We start from the raw sequence: 13,866 nt of genomic DNA on the forward strand, positions 1-13,866 counted from the left end.
TCAGGGGCCCAAACTTCCATCCAGGGATATAAAAACTGCAGTCTGTTGAGAGCTTTTTGTGCTTAAGGTTAAAGGACATGCCATTTCTATTCTAGCTCAGAGGTTGATTAATTTTGAAAGTCAAACAGGAGCTCCTGTGTCTGTGTCAGGCAAAATTCTATCTTTGGTGCATGAGAATTACTACTACACGTAGGGAAGAGAAAGTATTGTAATGAAGTTTCCAAAGAGTTACTCTCCTGCAAGTGCCTCCAGCACTTAAGCAGCATGCATTCAGCTGAGATGAATATTTCTCTTCTCCAGCAGAGCCAGGTGCAATCAAAGCCAGATCTTCAACCTGCTGCAGCAAAGGACCCTAAATTTAGAAAGGGCAGACAAAGTTTGGAAGAACTCCGTGGTGGCAGCTCTCCCCATGAACTGATGAGACTTCACAAAAGTGTATAAAGGAGATGAAGGGAAATCTCCACAAATAAAAACGCTTCAGAATACTTCAGCCTGAAACAGAAAGATCTTTACCAAACCAAAGGAAAAGTTTAGTTCTTTCTCCTCAGTGCAGAAATTCTTCTGAATTTTATATCAATAAAAACTTAGTCTACCAAAATGTTAGAACCAACTTAATGCATAAGTAACAAAGCTTCTCATTCTAACATTTATTTCATTGCATGTCTATCATGTATATAAACTTCACTTCTTGAATAATGGATTTTGCATAAAATCTAGTTCTAAATATCATATTCCTTATGATCGTCTCACACCAACTACAGAACTAGACCAAAAAAAGAGGGCATCATTCCTTGTGATCACTTTAATCATATCCCCTAAATGCTCTTAAATTTACAGGAATGCCTGTAAGACCAGCTGTGGCCAAGAGAGGCTTTTCCTAATCGCCATATAGCCTTTGCTTTCTCTTTTCCACTGTGTAAACTTTATCTATGGAACAGATTCCACGAGACCGTTGTGAATACTTCAACGTATTCAAAACATATAACTGCCACAAATTAAACTACTAAAACTAAAGCTGGTGCATTGTAACTGCCAAGTGAAACTGGCACGTCCCTCTGTCAGACTGCGGGAGAGTGTGCCATACAGGCCTCAGAAAACACAATTCATCCAGAAGCACTCTTGTCACTTGCTCTGATATTAAACCAGAGAAAGTGACATTAATTAAAGAAGTGACATGAGCCAACAAAGGCAATGAAATTCTCAGCTTTGGCTCATGTGCAGACCTTAATCCAACTCGCTCTGCTTAGGTATTGTGGCCATTTCTGGAGAGTCCTGTGGCTACTTCCCCCCCCCTCCTTTGCTCCCCCCTTCTGTCTTTCCATGCTGAAACATCATTTTCAAGCAACTAAAATTTCATAGCCAGTGTTGGACTAGCCAGTTGGTACACTGGTAGTCATTGCAGGGTTTCCCAAAATGGTAGTGTGATGGCATGTGATGCATTTACTGCACTTGGTAACTGCATGAGATGAACAGTCAGAGGCAGAGGAGAGTTGGTCTAATGAAAAGGCGAGCAGCAGCCACACAGAGCAGAGTCCCTAGGTTTGGTAGACTGGGAGTGAGGGGATCTGCTGCTAGGATCAGTTGTGAAAACACATGGCTGGTGGGCCTTATGGAAACTCTAGCATGCTAAAGAGGCAAGCAGGGGAGTAGTACCCACAGGTTTTCTTTCTCTTTGTTCTTCAGTGTGCTTTCTCACATGCTCATCCTGCTTCATATGATTGTTATTTGTATACTCCCCACCCTGCAACCAACATTAGACGATAAACTACTTGTAGGCATTTTCAGGGTGCTTAAACAAGGCCTTGCATGCAATAGTTTTCTAAAGTGAATGGGTTAATTAACTCTAGAACTTGTTTGTTATGGAAGAATAATTTCCCCAGCAACATTCTGAGATGAAATTTTGTGCTATAACATGTGGTGTGAGGATGAGACACTGTACTTTTAGATTTAAAGACATTATTTAAAGAATTGAGGTGAGGAGGGAGAGAGAAGTATCTGTTTATTTTCTTTTCAAGCATAGTTTTTAAATACAAGAAGCCACGCACTTACTTCATAGATTATAGGATTTATTGGGAAAAGTCTCCTTTGCTCATGCATATAGTGTAGGGAGAGTTAAAAAATGGATATTGTATTAAGACTAAAACAGTTTTGTGTCTAGATTAAAACAGTTCCGCTGAGTAGCACTTATTTGAAGTAGACCTAATAGCAAGTATCAACTTGTGTGGAGGAAAGGGATGGCGTTTATTATTAAATGGATTGACTTGTAGGCATGTAACATGCATAAGAAATCCACTTTTCACAGAGTGTAAACACAACTTTAATGGGAAATAAATTATTGGAATTTCTTTTAAGTGAATGACAGGTTTGATGAAGAGTTTTGTACATAGTCAGAAGCTTTTGTTATGGTTGCTGGGCATAGGTATTTCATAGTGGAGAACAGGAATTTTTATCTGTGTAATTAGTCATGAGGTTTAATGCACATTTTTCATACCGGGCAGACAATTGCTTCAAAGAGACAGCAGTGCTGCAAAGGAGCAAGGAAAGAAGGCCAAAGTTGACACACACGGAGGCAAAACAGTGTAGAAAAAAATCAACACGTTTTGCAAAATCAATCATTGAAAATGTGTCAGTGTTCAGGAGACTGTCTTTAATTTGCAATCCAAGTGAAAAAGAGTATTTAAATATGAGAGGCAGTATTATTGAGCCCAGCATGCCTGCTACCACTTGTTTGACTAGCTCAGAATAGAACACTGAGAGGCAAGGGCTCAAAGTTAAATGAACATTTATACATTTTAAAATCAAATGAAAGATTCAGAGTATATTCATGAATTAAAAAAAATTTTTTTTCAGAACCCTAAATTTAATCAGCTGGAATTACTTTTAAAGTGTCATTCTATTTAACTTTTGGGAATGATGAATTTGCCTTTTAATGGGGATGCTGTATTTTATCATGAAGATGAAACAAACTGTCTTTTGTTAATTATTCCCCACAGACACTGGCCATTTTTCTCTCCTATGCTTAGTGTGGAGTAAAGGCAGCTTCCGCAAATTTGTTTCAAGCAAGAGCAATCGGAAGCTACAACGTGTGTGAAATAAGCTCCTGGAGAGTGTAGCCTCCATTGTAGGCATTCCGAGGGCCACCTAATGAAATTCTTATAGGAAACGTTACCAAAGCTTCACTGAGGCGGCCGTGAACATAGAGCATAGAAAAGTAGAAAGGAATGAAAGGGAATCTCTGGTAGGGAGTAGCCGATGAGTCACATGTGTTTGTGGTATCTGATACCTACTAGGAACAGTTCTTGTCTTTTTTTTTTTTTTTTAGGGAACCATCATCATCATCTACTACTAAAATTTTTTACTAGTGTGCCAAGCTCTGTGTTAAGTGCTTTACATGCATCATTTCATTTAATCCCCCCAGCAACTTAGTATGAAAGATTTTGAGGCCTTGGAGGTTAAGTAAGTTGCCTCCATGCCACAGTTTTAGTAATTGTCTCCATCTACTTTGAACTCAGATTTCTTTGCTCTACTGATTGATGTCCTTTGTCAAGAACACTTTGGATTAATTCTAGCCAGAGAAATAGTGGCAAATGACATGCTTATGACATCCTCGTTTCTAAAATAACAGTGAGATATCTAATTGATAGTATTGGCAGCTAATTTGAGAAATCTGTTAGTGATGATGCTAATGGTGTCATTTTTATTCAGATTGACAACTTGAGGTGTGGAGCATCAGTGATATGTTTTTAATATTATTATGTTCATGAAATCTGTGAAAGAACATCTGATATTTATAGTAAATCTAATGTTAAGAACTAGAAAAATACATTAAAAATGTATGATACTTAGATCAAACAATATTTTTATGAAAAGTCAGAATGGACAACCAATAGTACATACAAACTGATGAGAAAAATTTGGTGGATTTTCCTGCTTTTTTGAAAATGGGTAGATTTGTCTAGTTTATAGGGATTTTGTGTATTTGTTTTGAGTCTAATAAGCAACGGGAAGGTCAAAAGAGGCCTCTTCAAATCCCTATGGCACAGTTTTCATAAGCATCATGTAAAAATAGATATTTTTACAAATACTGAATTTTTCTTGACCATATCTTTTTTTATTGGATAATAATTTAAAGATACACCATTTAGAAATCTAGGTCTTTCAAAAAGTAAAACCAACGACTACTTGGATAGACGGAATCTTGATAAACAAAATGTTTTCTTATAGAATTTGTTCAGATGCCAAAATATTTTATTTATAATAGAACTATAGTTTTTGAAAATTAGTCAAGTATTTCAAGATATATAATAGTCATGATTTATTACAGACCTCTGCATGATTTTATGGAAAAAATTATAACGTTTCATGTAGAGGCAAATTTTTAGGTATTTTTAATGGAGAAGAGATATTTATTAGCTAATGTAATGCTAATTTTTATGCTAGATTATTTTTTCTTTGGTGTATATACATAGCAAGGGAAAAAAACGAACAAAGTATATTACATTGAATATGTGTTTTTGAGCACTTATGGTATGAGGTTATAATTTTAATTTCTGGAGAATGTGAAGAAAAGCTATTCATTATACTTCATCTTTTTTCTAGTAAAGATCATGTGTTATAAGTCTAGCATAGATCTCTAGTGTCAAATGTGAAAATGTGAATATTACAGTTGAGATGGAGTATTACTTATGCAAACCTTCTATCTTACCAATTGTTAGGATGGTAGAAGGAAAAGTAGTAAAACCCACTAAAAAAATTCTCACACAATGCATCTCAAGAAAAGTGAGAAGAAAGCAAAACAGGTTGTGTATGTAATAGGCAAATGTTGCTCTGTGATACCAAGGGGAAGAAGAAAAATCGTGTAGGATTTTATGATTTCAAAATTTCTACTCCAGCAGAAACTGGAGAACAGGCACAAATGTTCTGAAATTATCTAGTTTAATGTAAATTGAATTCATTATGGAATCTTTATAAAAATAAGAGGTTTTTATTGGCATTAGAACTTTTTAGTTCCTCTGACCCTGAAAACCTGTGAGATCCTGAAAGATGGTGAGAGATACAGAAACATGGGAATAGGATTTAAGAAAATAGTTGACTCAACTAAGCAAAGAATTAGTTGTGCTATCAATGAGCAAGCAAAGCAAATCTAAGTCACAGAAAAATAACATAAGAGATCATCAAGTAGAAAAAATAATGGTTCTATTATCTGTTTATGTAGTATATATATCTTTCGATAATAAGAATATCACATGAAAAGGTAAATACCTGTAAAATAGAGACCATAGTGAAAGATACAAGAGAGATTTCCCATATTTGAATCCTAATTTCAGCATGAATATTAGAAAGTGTTTTGAAAAGTGAGGGTGGAGCTAAAGTTCTTATGTAGTGGGTTTTTAAACTTAAAATACAGAATTTACCATATCATTTCAGAAAGGGAGGTCAAGAACTACTTCAGACTTTAACTCATAGAATGAAAATAGAAAAGGTTCACGATAACTAAGAAATGTGGCTACTATTTCAATATGCTGTCTCCTAAGAGATAGAAGGAAACCTTTGAGGTCTTAGGAAATTCGATATGATTTCATAACAGATTAGCACAAAGATAAAGTAGACGTGAAAGTATATAACTGAAGGAGACTTACAAGAGATAATGAATTAAATTATTAAGAAAAGGTGATGATACAAAGTAAAAACAGGTTAGTAAAAATTGGACTTATGAATATAGAACTTCGTGATGCCGTTCCCATTTCTAAAGTATATTAATGAGAAAAAAAAAAAGTATATTAATGAAAGTTGTTTAGGGAATATAGGGTTAAAAGTTTAAAAAGTTGCATTCTATATCAACCCTTTAGTCAAGCTCAAAATGTATTTAGGTAATAATACTAATAATGAAAACATCTGAATTAGAGTATATCACTGTTAAGAGTGTTTGAGAAATAGATAAATGGACTGAAAGATAGTCTCTTATAAAATGGAATAAAATGTGTAATATGTTGGACAACCAGTAAGTAATTGGTGAAGGAGAAGCAAAGAAGAATAACAATAATATAAATTCATGGTGTTGGATTATAATATAATTGTCAGTTGCTACATTAGATAAAAACAGTCTGAAATCCTCCTTTAAAGAATATCATTGAAAGTAGGGTATCAGAGGTCCCTACTATTATTATATTGCTGTCTATTTCCCCTTTTAGTTTGGTTAATACTGGCTTTACATATTTAGGCACATCCATGTTGGGTACATAAATATTTACAATTTATATTCCCTTGATTAACTGATCCCTTTATTGTTATGTAAATGATATAAAATCTTTGTTCATTGTCTCATAACAGTTTTTGGTTTAAATTCTGTTTTGTCAGAGATGAGTATAGCTTTTCCTGCATTACTCTGATTACCATTTACATAGAACATCGTTTTTCATTCTTTCACTTTTACTCTCTGTGTGTTTTTAAAGCTGATGTGAATCTCATGTAGGCATCACAGAATTGTGTCTTTTTTTCTTATCTATTCAACCACTCTGTGTCTTTATTTGGAATATTAGTATATTTACATTTAAAGTAATTATTGATAGGTATGTGCTTACTATTGCCATTTTTGTAATTGTTTTTTGGTTGTTTTGTAGTATCTTTGTTTTTTTCTTCTCTTGCTCTCCTCATTTGTGATTTGATAATTTTTTTCATAGTGGTATGCTTTGATTTCTTTATCTTTTGTGCATCTACTATAAGTTTTTGTTTCATAATTACCATTCAGATAAAACATAACAATCTGTTTTAAGCTGATAATAGTTTAACTTTGAACACATACATAAGTTCTACATTTTTACACCCCCCCTCCCTGCATTTTATATTTTCCTTTTCAAAATGTACATGTTTTTGTCCTGTGTATTTATTAAAAATTATTGTAGTTTTAAAATACTTTTGTCTTTTAACTTTTATACTAGTTTTAAGTGATTTACCCACTATCTACATTAATGTATTTTGAATTTAACTGTATATTTACCTTTACTAGCTAGTTTTATACTTTCATATGTTTTTATTTTAATAATTCTCATTATTTCATGTCAGTTTAATAACTTATCTTAACATTTCTTTTAAGGCCAATCTAGTGGTTATAAATCTCTTCAGCTTTTGTTTGACTGGGAAACGCTTTCTCACCATTAATTCTGAAGAGCTTTGTCAATAGAGGATCCTTGGTTGGCAATTTTTTCCTTTGATCCCACTCTTTTCTGTCCTGCAAGGTTTCAGCTACAAGAAATCCACTGTTAGACTTATGGACTTTTTTTTGTGCATAACAAGTTGCTTTTCTCTTAATTCTTTTCTCTTTCTAAGATGTTGTCCTTGTTTGTAATTTTTGACAGTTTAATGGCAATGTGTCAGTGTGGGTCTCTTTGGATTAGCCTTATTTGGTACTAGGCTTCCTGGATCAGGATGTCTGTTCCTTTCCCCAAGCAGGGAAGGTTTTAGCCATTATTTCTTTGAATAAACTGCCTTTTTTTCTCACTTTTCTCTTTCTGGAACCTTTATAATGTGCGTAATTGGTCTACTTGATGGTGTCCCATAAGTCCCTTAAGCTTTATTCACTCTTTTTCATTTTGTTCCTCTGATTCTGTGAATTCTACTGCTTCGCCTTTGAGTTCATAGATCCTTTCTTTCACTTGAGTTAGTCTGCTGTTGAAACTCTTTATTAAATTTTCCAGTTCAGTTACTGTATGCTTCACTCTAAATTTGGTAATTTGTAATATTTTTTATCATTTCATTGAAATCTTGCTTTGTTTATGCATTGGCATCCTGACTTTGTTGTTTTCCTTATGAATCATTATTTTGAACTATCAGATAAATCACTTACCTCTTTTTCATAAGGATCTGTTTCTGGAGATTTCTCTTTTTCTTTTGTTTGGAACATATATATTTTTTTAATTTTCCTCAACTCTCTTCATCGTTTTCTGCATGTTAGGTAAAATAGCCACTTCTCCCAGTCCTTCCAGTGGTCAGATGAACCTCATCAGTCAGCCTGGCCCAAACTCCTAGTTCTCTGTCAAACTTATGTGATTTTTTAAGCTGCCTTCCTTGTTCTTAGTAGAACTAGTACTTGAGGGTGTGCCAAGACCTGTCAGTATGGCTGAGGAAAGAGTCATAGTCAGCATCCCTTATTATATGTGTATTTTTTCATATGCCTGACATGTAGGAGTTGATCAGCTAATTTCTGAATCTCTTTCAGAGGGATTTGCTTCTTGTGTAACTACACATTCAATCAAGCTGTAACTTACCAAATTAGATCTCTTTCCCTCCATTGATAAATCCTGTCAGTTTCTGAAGTCTCTGGAATCTGCTCATTCTTTGTTATATCTAACATTGATGCTCTAGTCCAAGCTATAGTCCTCTCTTCTCTGATCTACCAAAATTAAATCCTTATTGACCTGTCAGTATCTACTGTGGTTCCCCTTCAGTCTGTTTTCCATAGTGCAGTCTGGTGATCTTTTCAGAATGCAAATCTAATTATGTGTTTCCTAGCTTCCATATATACCTCAAGCTTTTAAAAACCTTTCATTAGAAATTATTAACTAGATTTCCATCCAGCCCTTTACAATTTCTGCAACCAGTCTTGCTCGAGCATTTCCTTTTTATATAAATTAAATTATATATTCTCATAGCATCATCTACCTCTCCCTTTAACATTTATTATCATTACAGTTTTACATTTGTATACAAATATTTGATGAATGTCTGACTTCTCCACTGGACTATAAAAGCAGATACCATGTCTGTTTTCTGTGATCATTTAACTTCACTAGCTAGAATGTGGCTTGGCTTACAGTGGAAAATAAATATTTGTTTCATTAATTAACTGATTGATTACTGTAAAGAGAACTCCATGGTAACTAAGACAATTTATTTGTTTAACATCCATCTCCAAGAGCTTTCTAGTCAATTGATTTTGGATTTAGGCTCTCCAATATAATCTCACTTGGAAGTTTATAGACAACATTGTATAGCTGTGAAATGACAAGTACAGGGATGTTTTAAGTATATGTCAACACATGGTTATGTTCATGTGAAATAATGTGAAAGGAAGATTCAGATAGATGATACAGTGGTAGGGAATATACTGATTGAAATCGTCAAGGAGTAGGACTTTGGACTGGTTGGATATCTTTTTCCCCGATGGCAGCATTATACATTATTTACCTAGTTGAAATCCCCATTTTCCTTTTGTGCTTTTCTGCTTCTTACATCCTGTTTGGCTTAAAGATTTATTTGCTACTGTGGCCACTTGCTTTTGGATAAGAGGCAGGAATTTTTTTACCAGCTTATACCTCAGAAAGCAAAGACCGTTGTCTAGTGTCCGTACTGTACTAAGTGGTCCAGCGTTAGGGCAGGGCAATTTCTCCCCAGCCTTAGGGAACATCATACTAGTAAAAATAATTTATCATCAGATGGGAGGAAAGGCTATTCTCATCTCTTCTTTTATAGCAGGACTGGATCCCTTCTTCTGTGTATACTTTCTTTCCCCTTCCTTAGATGTGGATAATCCACTCCTCCTGCAATTCCCTTGGGATTATAGCATGAGTGAAAATGAAATGACTTTATATGAATAAAGATGAAAATAGAGATTTAATTGATATAAGTTTAGTTTCTTTGCTACTGTAAAGAGGTCTGGGTTCACCATTTATCTGTAATATCCACTAAAGTTGAAGTAATAATTTCTTCAACTGGCTAATAGCATTGCTGACATCAAAATTTTGAAGACTGGTTAAGAAAATTGTGCATGTACACTTTATATACTTTAGTCAAGTTGTGATGTACTTTAAGGTACACTTTATATACTTTAGTCAAGTTGTGATGTACTTTTTACATCTGTCATGTGAATTAATAGAACAGTTGATGGAGTTAGGAGAAAGAAAAGGAAAAATGTTGGGAGTAGTGATAAGAGGACACAGCATTTTGGTAAACCTGAAGAATTTGATCTTGTTCCCATTCTAGGTGCTGATTTTCTATTGTATTCATATTAGTTTCGCCTTTTCCCCTTTCACTTTAAACATAGTCCTAATGCTTAACACAGTGCCTTGCGTATTCCAGCCTCTTGGTAAATAAATATCGGTTAGTTGGGTGAATGAAGGAATAAATGGATGAAGAGTGAACAGACGAATGACAAAATTCTAGACTTCACAATTCAAATAAGTACATACATCAACTTCCCTGATCAAGATTTGAAAGCAGAGGGATCTTTTAATAATTTAGATAATATAGAGGAAAGTATTGATTTGATCTAAAAATTTAACAATTGAGTTTTCAGAAATTGGATTACTGTGCCCAAAGTGCAAGTGGTAAACAATAAAATGAAGTAAGATAGCTTGAAATGAGCTTATATTATGAGATATGTATTCTTTAATGTTGGAATAATTGATGTCTAGGCTCAGAAGATAATTTTTAAAAGACTTTGCTCTTATTTTAACTTGGCTTATTTTAGAATTTTACCAAGTAGAAATTGGTTTGAACTTTCTACTTAAAATGAAGCAGTTTTTATTTCTGAATTATCATAGATTTTAATTTAGTAAGAGTGAATCAGTGGATTTTACTATATATCATTTATTGGGTTTAATGCTATATATCTAGAAAATATTTTTCCCTACATTTGGATCTGTGGGATTAATATCATTTGCTGGTTTTACTTGTTTGAATATTTGAATATGGTTTGTGGTAAAGAGTGTGGGCTATCGTGTCAGACAGATTTGAGTTTAAATCCCCAGTGTGCTACTTCTTAGCAAATTATTCAATTTGTCAAACCTTAGTAGAATCTTATGTAAAATGGAGATGATGCCTACTATTAAAAGGTTCTTGGGAGATATAATAAACTAATATATGTGAAGTGCTTAGCACAGTGTCTGGAATATAGCAGGCATTCAGTAATTCGGAACAATCATTTTCCCCCGTTGTGTTTTGTTCTGCAGCTTTCCCCACAAATAAACCAGATAAAGATGCAAGACATGTAGTAAAAGTGGTAAGTATTGCTCCTAAATGTGTGTTTCACATATATTTGACTTTTTCTTTTCTGCTTTACTTTATTTTTGTAAAAATGTTTCTCATCATAGTTTTCATAATTTTACTTATGGTTAAACCTAATGTTATGATACAGTTTCACATCGTTAAAATGTAAAGGCTAGAGAACTTTGTTCTTCTGTGTTAACACTCATAATCCTTGTACTGTGCAGCTATATATCCTCTCCTGCTCCCTCCCACACTTCCCATTTTCCTTTCTCTCTGCCCTAAATGGTATGGTCATTTCAGGCGGGGTGAGGTTTTATTTTTGTTTGTATCCCCTGTGCTTAGTGCAGTGGATGAAATATAGTGGATACTCAGGAAAGGTGTCACGTAGAATGAACCACCAGGTAGTCTGCAGTGTGCCATATCCCTGATGTGCAGGTTGGTACACATTGAGTGCCTGTGTATGTGTACAGTTCTCAGTGCTTTTAGTAAGTTCTTTCAAGAAGAAGACTACTTTCATGTGTAAGAGTGTATAGAGATAGCATTACAATATGTTAAATTTAAAAATGAGATTCTTCAAGTTTATTTAGTGCTCTTTTGGAGATTTTTTAGTGGAAATCTGCTGCCTGTGTTTTATAAGAAATGATTCAAGTACTATTGTATAATACATATGTATATTCATATTTTCACAGTTGCAATACCAATTTTATCTTTACAATTTTAAAAAAATAAAATTAATTGTTCTTTCTTTTATAGGAGTATCAAGAAAATGGCCCATTATTTTCAGAACTTAAATTTTACCAAAGAGCTGCCAAAAAAGAATGTAGTAAGTAAAATTAGCAAAGCAAGTTACTTCCATATATATGCTTGCTAAAGTGAGTGTAAATATTTTTGTCTTTTTCTAGCCTTCTGGAAAATTCTTTTCAATTAGAAATGTTATTGTAAAATGATTCAGTTAACTGTTAAAACATATAAAAAAGACAGATGGTGTACAAGTTTTGATATTATGTAATAATGGGTTATGCATTTCAAAGTTGTTTCTACTACTTTACATAAAATCTTGTGTTGTTGATCCAAGCTACCAAGAGTTCTCTAAGTGTAAAAGATAATAGGATGAAATTAATTTTTAAAAATCAAACCATTTGGATAGGAAGAATACAAGAAAAATAATTAAAATGGGCAGATATATAAATAAAAGGAATGATCTTAGAATGGATTAGGGTAAGGTGTATAGATATGATTAAATGTTAAGATTTAGAAATTAAGTTAAAAATGCTCAAATGTGAATGTCGGGAGGTTAATTGGAACTGAGTATCAGATATAAAAAGCTACCAATTAGAGGATTTGAATGTGAAGTGAATATGAGCAGAACTGAAGAATAAAAGCATTTAATAAGCACTGTAAGTTTTATATGGACTGAGTAAAGCTTTAAGGAAGCTGGTTTGAGTAACGACTTTATAGTCAAGATCCTTTACATTATGCTTAGAAAAAAGAATGATGAGTCTTGCCTCAATAATTAACTTTTTTCTCCCTAATAAAACCTTCTAAGCATTAAGACTGTAGTCTTTACTGACTGCTTTAAGTATGTCAGGGTGACAAATAAAATTCATTAAACTTATTGTTTATCAGTAGAGATGTCTTAAACATTAAACATACATGGTAGAAAAGTGAAAAATTAAATAAGTTACCTGATTGTTTTAAGTGGATTTGATTTTTTTTAAAACTAAATTTAATCAAAACCATTTCTGTGTAATATGCTTTCAGAATACGATGATTTTTCTGCCCAATTTCTGTTATTTGACTACAGTGGCTTTAGATTTTTAAGTAATAAGGAAGAAAAAGCCATCTCTCTGCTGATCCTGTGGTGGTTAGCATGTTATATTTAAAAATTTAGCATATAAGGGAATTAATTTTTTTCATGAATAGAAACATTTGTGTATATGATAATGCATTTTATGACTGTGACTACTTTTGGTTATAATTTATTTAATTTAAAATTTCTCTATATGGCCTGGCTGCCGTGGCTCAGTGGTTGAGCATCGACCTGTGATCCAGGAGATTGGTTTGATTCCCAGTCAGGGCATATGCCCGGGTTGCAGGCTCGATCCCCAGTAGGGGGTGTGCAGGAGATAGCTGATCAGTGACTCATCACTGACGTTTCTATCTCTCTTTCCCTCTCCCTTCCTCTCTCTGAAATCAATAAAAATATTTTTTAAAAAATAATAAAAAATAAAATTTATATGTATTTGTGTTAATTATAGTGATAAATGAAATTTGAAGCCATTAGATATATTTAATTTCTAAAAAAATTTTTTTAGGAAGGTCTAATTTTTATTTAGGTTAGCTAAATAGGTTTTAGCATTAATGTAAAAGTAAGAAATACCTTTATAAAAACTTTTTTTTTTCTGTTAAATTTGTCTTTGCAGTCAAAAAATGGATAGAACGAAAACAACTTGATTATTTAGGAATTCCTGTGTTTTATGGATCTGGTCTTACTGAATTCAATGGAAGAAGGTAAAATGGAATTATTATAATTAAATATCATCCAATCACTATTACTTATGTGGTCTCTTAATTATCTGTTGCTATATGACAAATTATCCAAACTGTAGTGGCTTCTAACAACAAACTGATATTATCTTAATTTCTGTGGGTCAGTTATCTGTACCTGGCTTAAGTGAATCGTTCTAGCTCAGGACTTCTTATGAGGATGTAGTCAGCTGTCTATTGGGCTGCAGTCATCTCAAGGCTAGACTGGGAAGGTTCTGCTTTAAAGGTCACTTATGTGGCTGTTGGCAGGCCTAAGATCTGCTTCTAAATGTACTCATGTAAGTGTTGGCAGTCCTCATAGTCTCACCATGTAGGTCTCTCCGTAGGCTGCCCCAT

At 33.6% G+C, this 13,866-nt stretch overlaps 1 protein-coding gene across 11 annotated transcripts in view; it reads left to right on the forward strand.

Annotated features, from left to right (window-relative positions):
* VRK2 (VRK serine/threonine kinase 2) overlaps positions 1-13,866 on the forward strand; it is a 70,873-nt gene that overhangs the window by 6,928 nt on the left and 50,079 nt on the right. For all 11 annotated transcript variants that reach the window (XM_081156361.1, XM_081156353.1, XM_081156356.1 and 8 more), the window contains exons 3-5: positions 10,947-10,996; positions 11,737-11,806; positions 13,407-13,494. In XM_081156361.1, the coding sequence (XP_081012487.1) occupies positions 10,947-10,996; positions 11,737-11,806; positions 13,407-13,494 (208 nt within the window). The remainder of the gene's footprint in view (positions 1-10,946; positions 10,997-11,736; positions 11,807-13,406; positions 13,495-13,866) is intronic.

This window comes from Miniopterus schreibersii (assembly GCF_964146895.1).
Source record: "Miniopterus schreibersii genome assembly, chromosome: 13".
In the NCBI taxonomy this organism is placed as follows: Eukaryota; Metazoa; Chordata; class Mammalia; order Chiroptera; family Miniopteridae; genus Miniopterus; species Miniopterus schreibersii.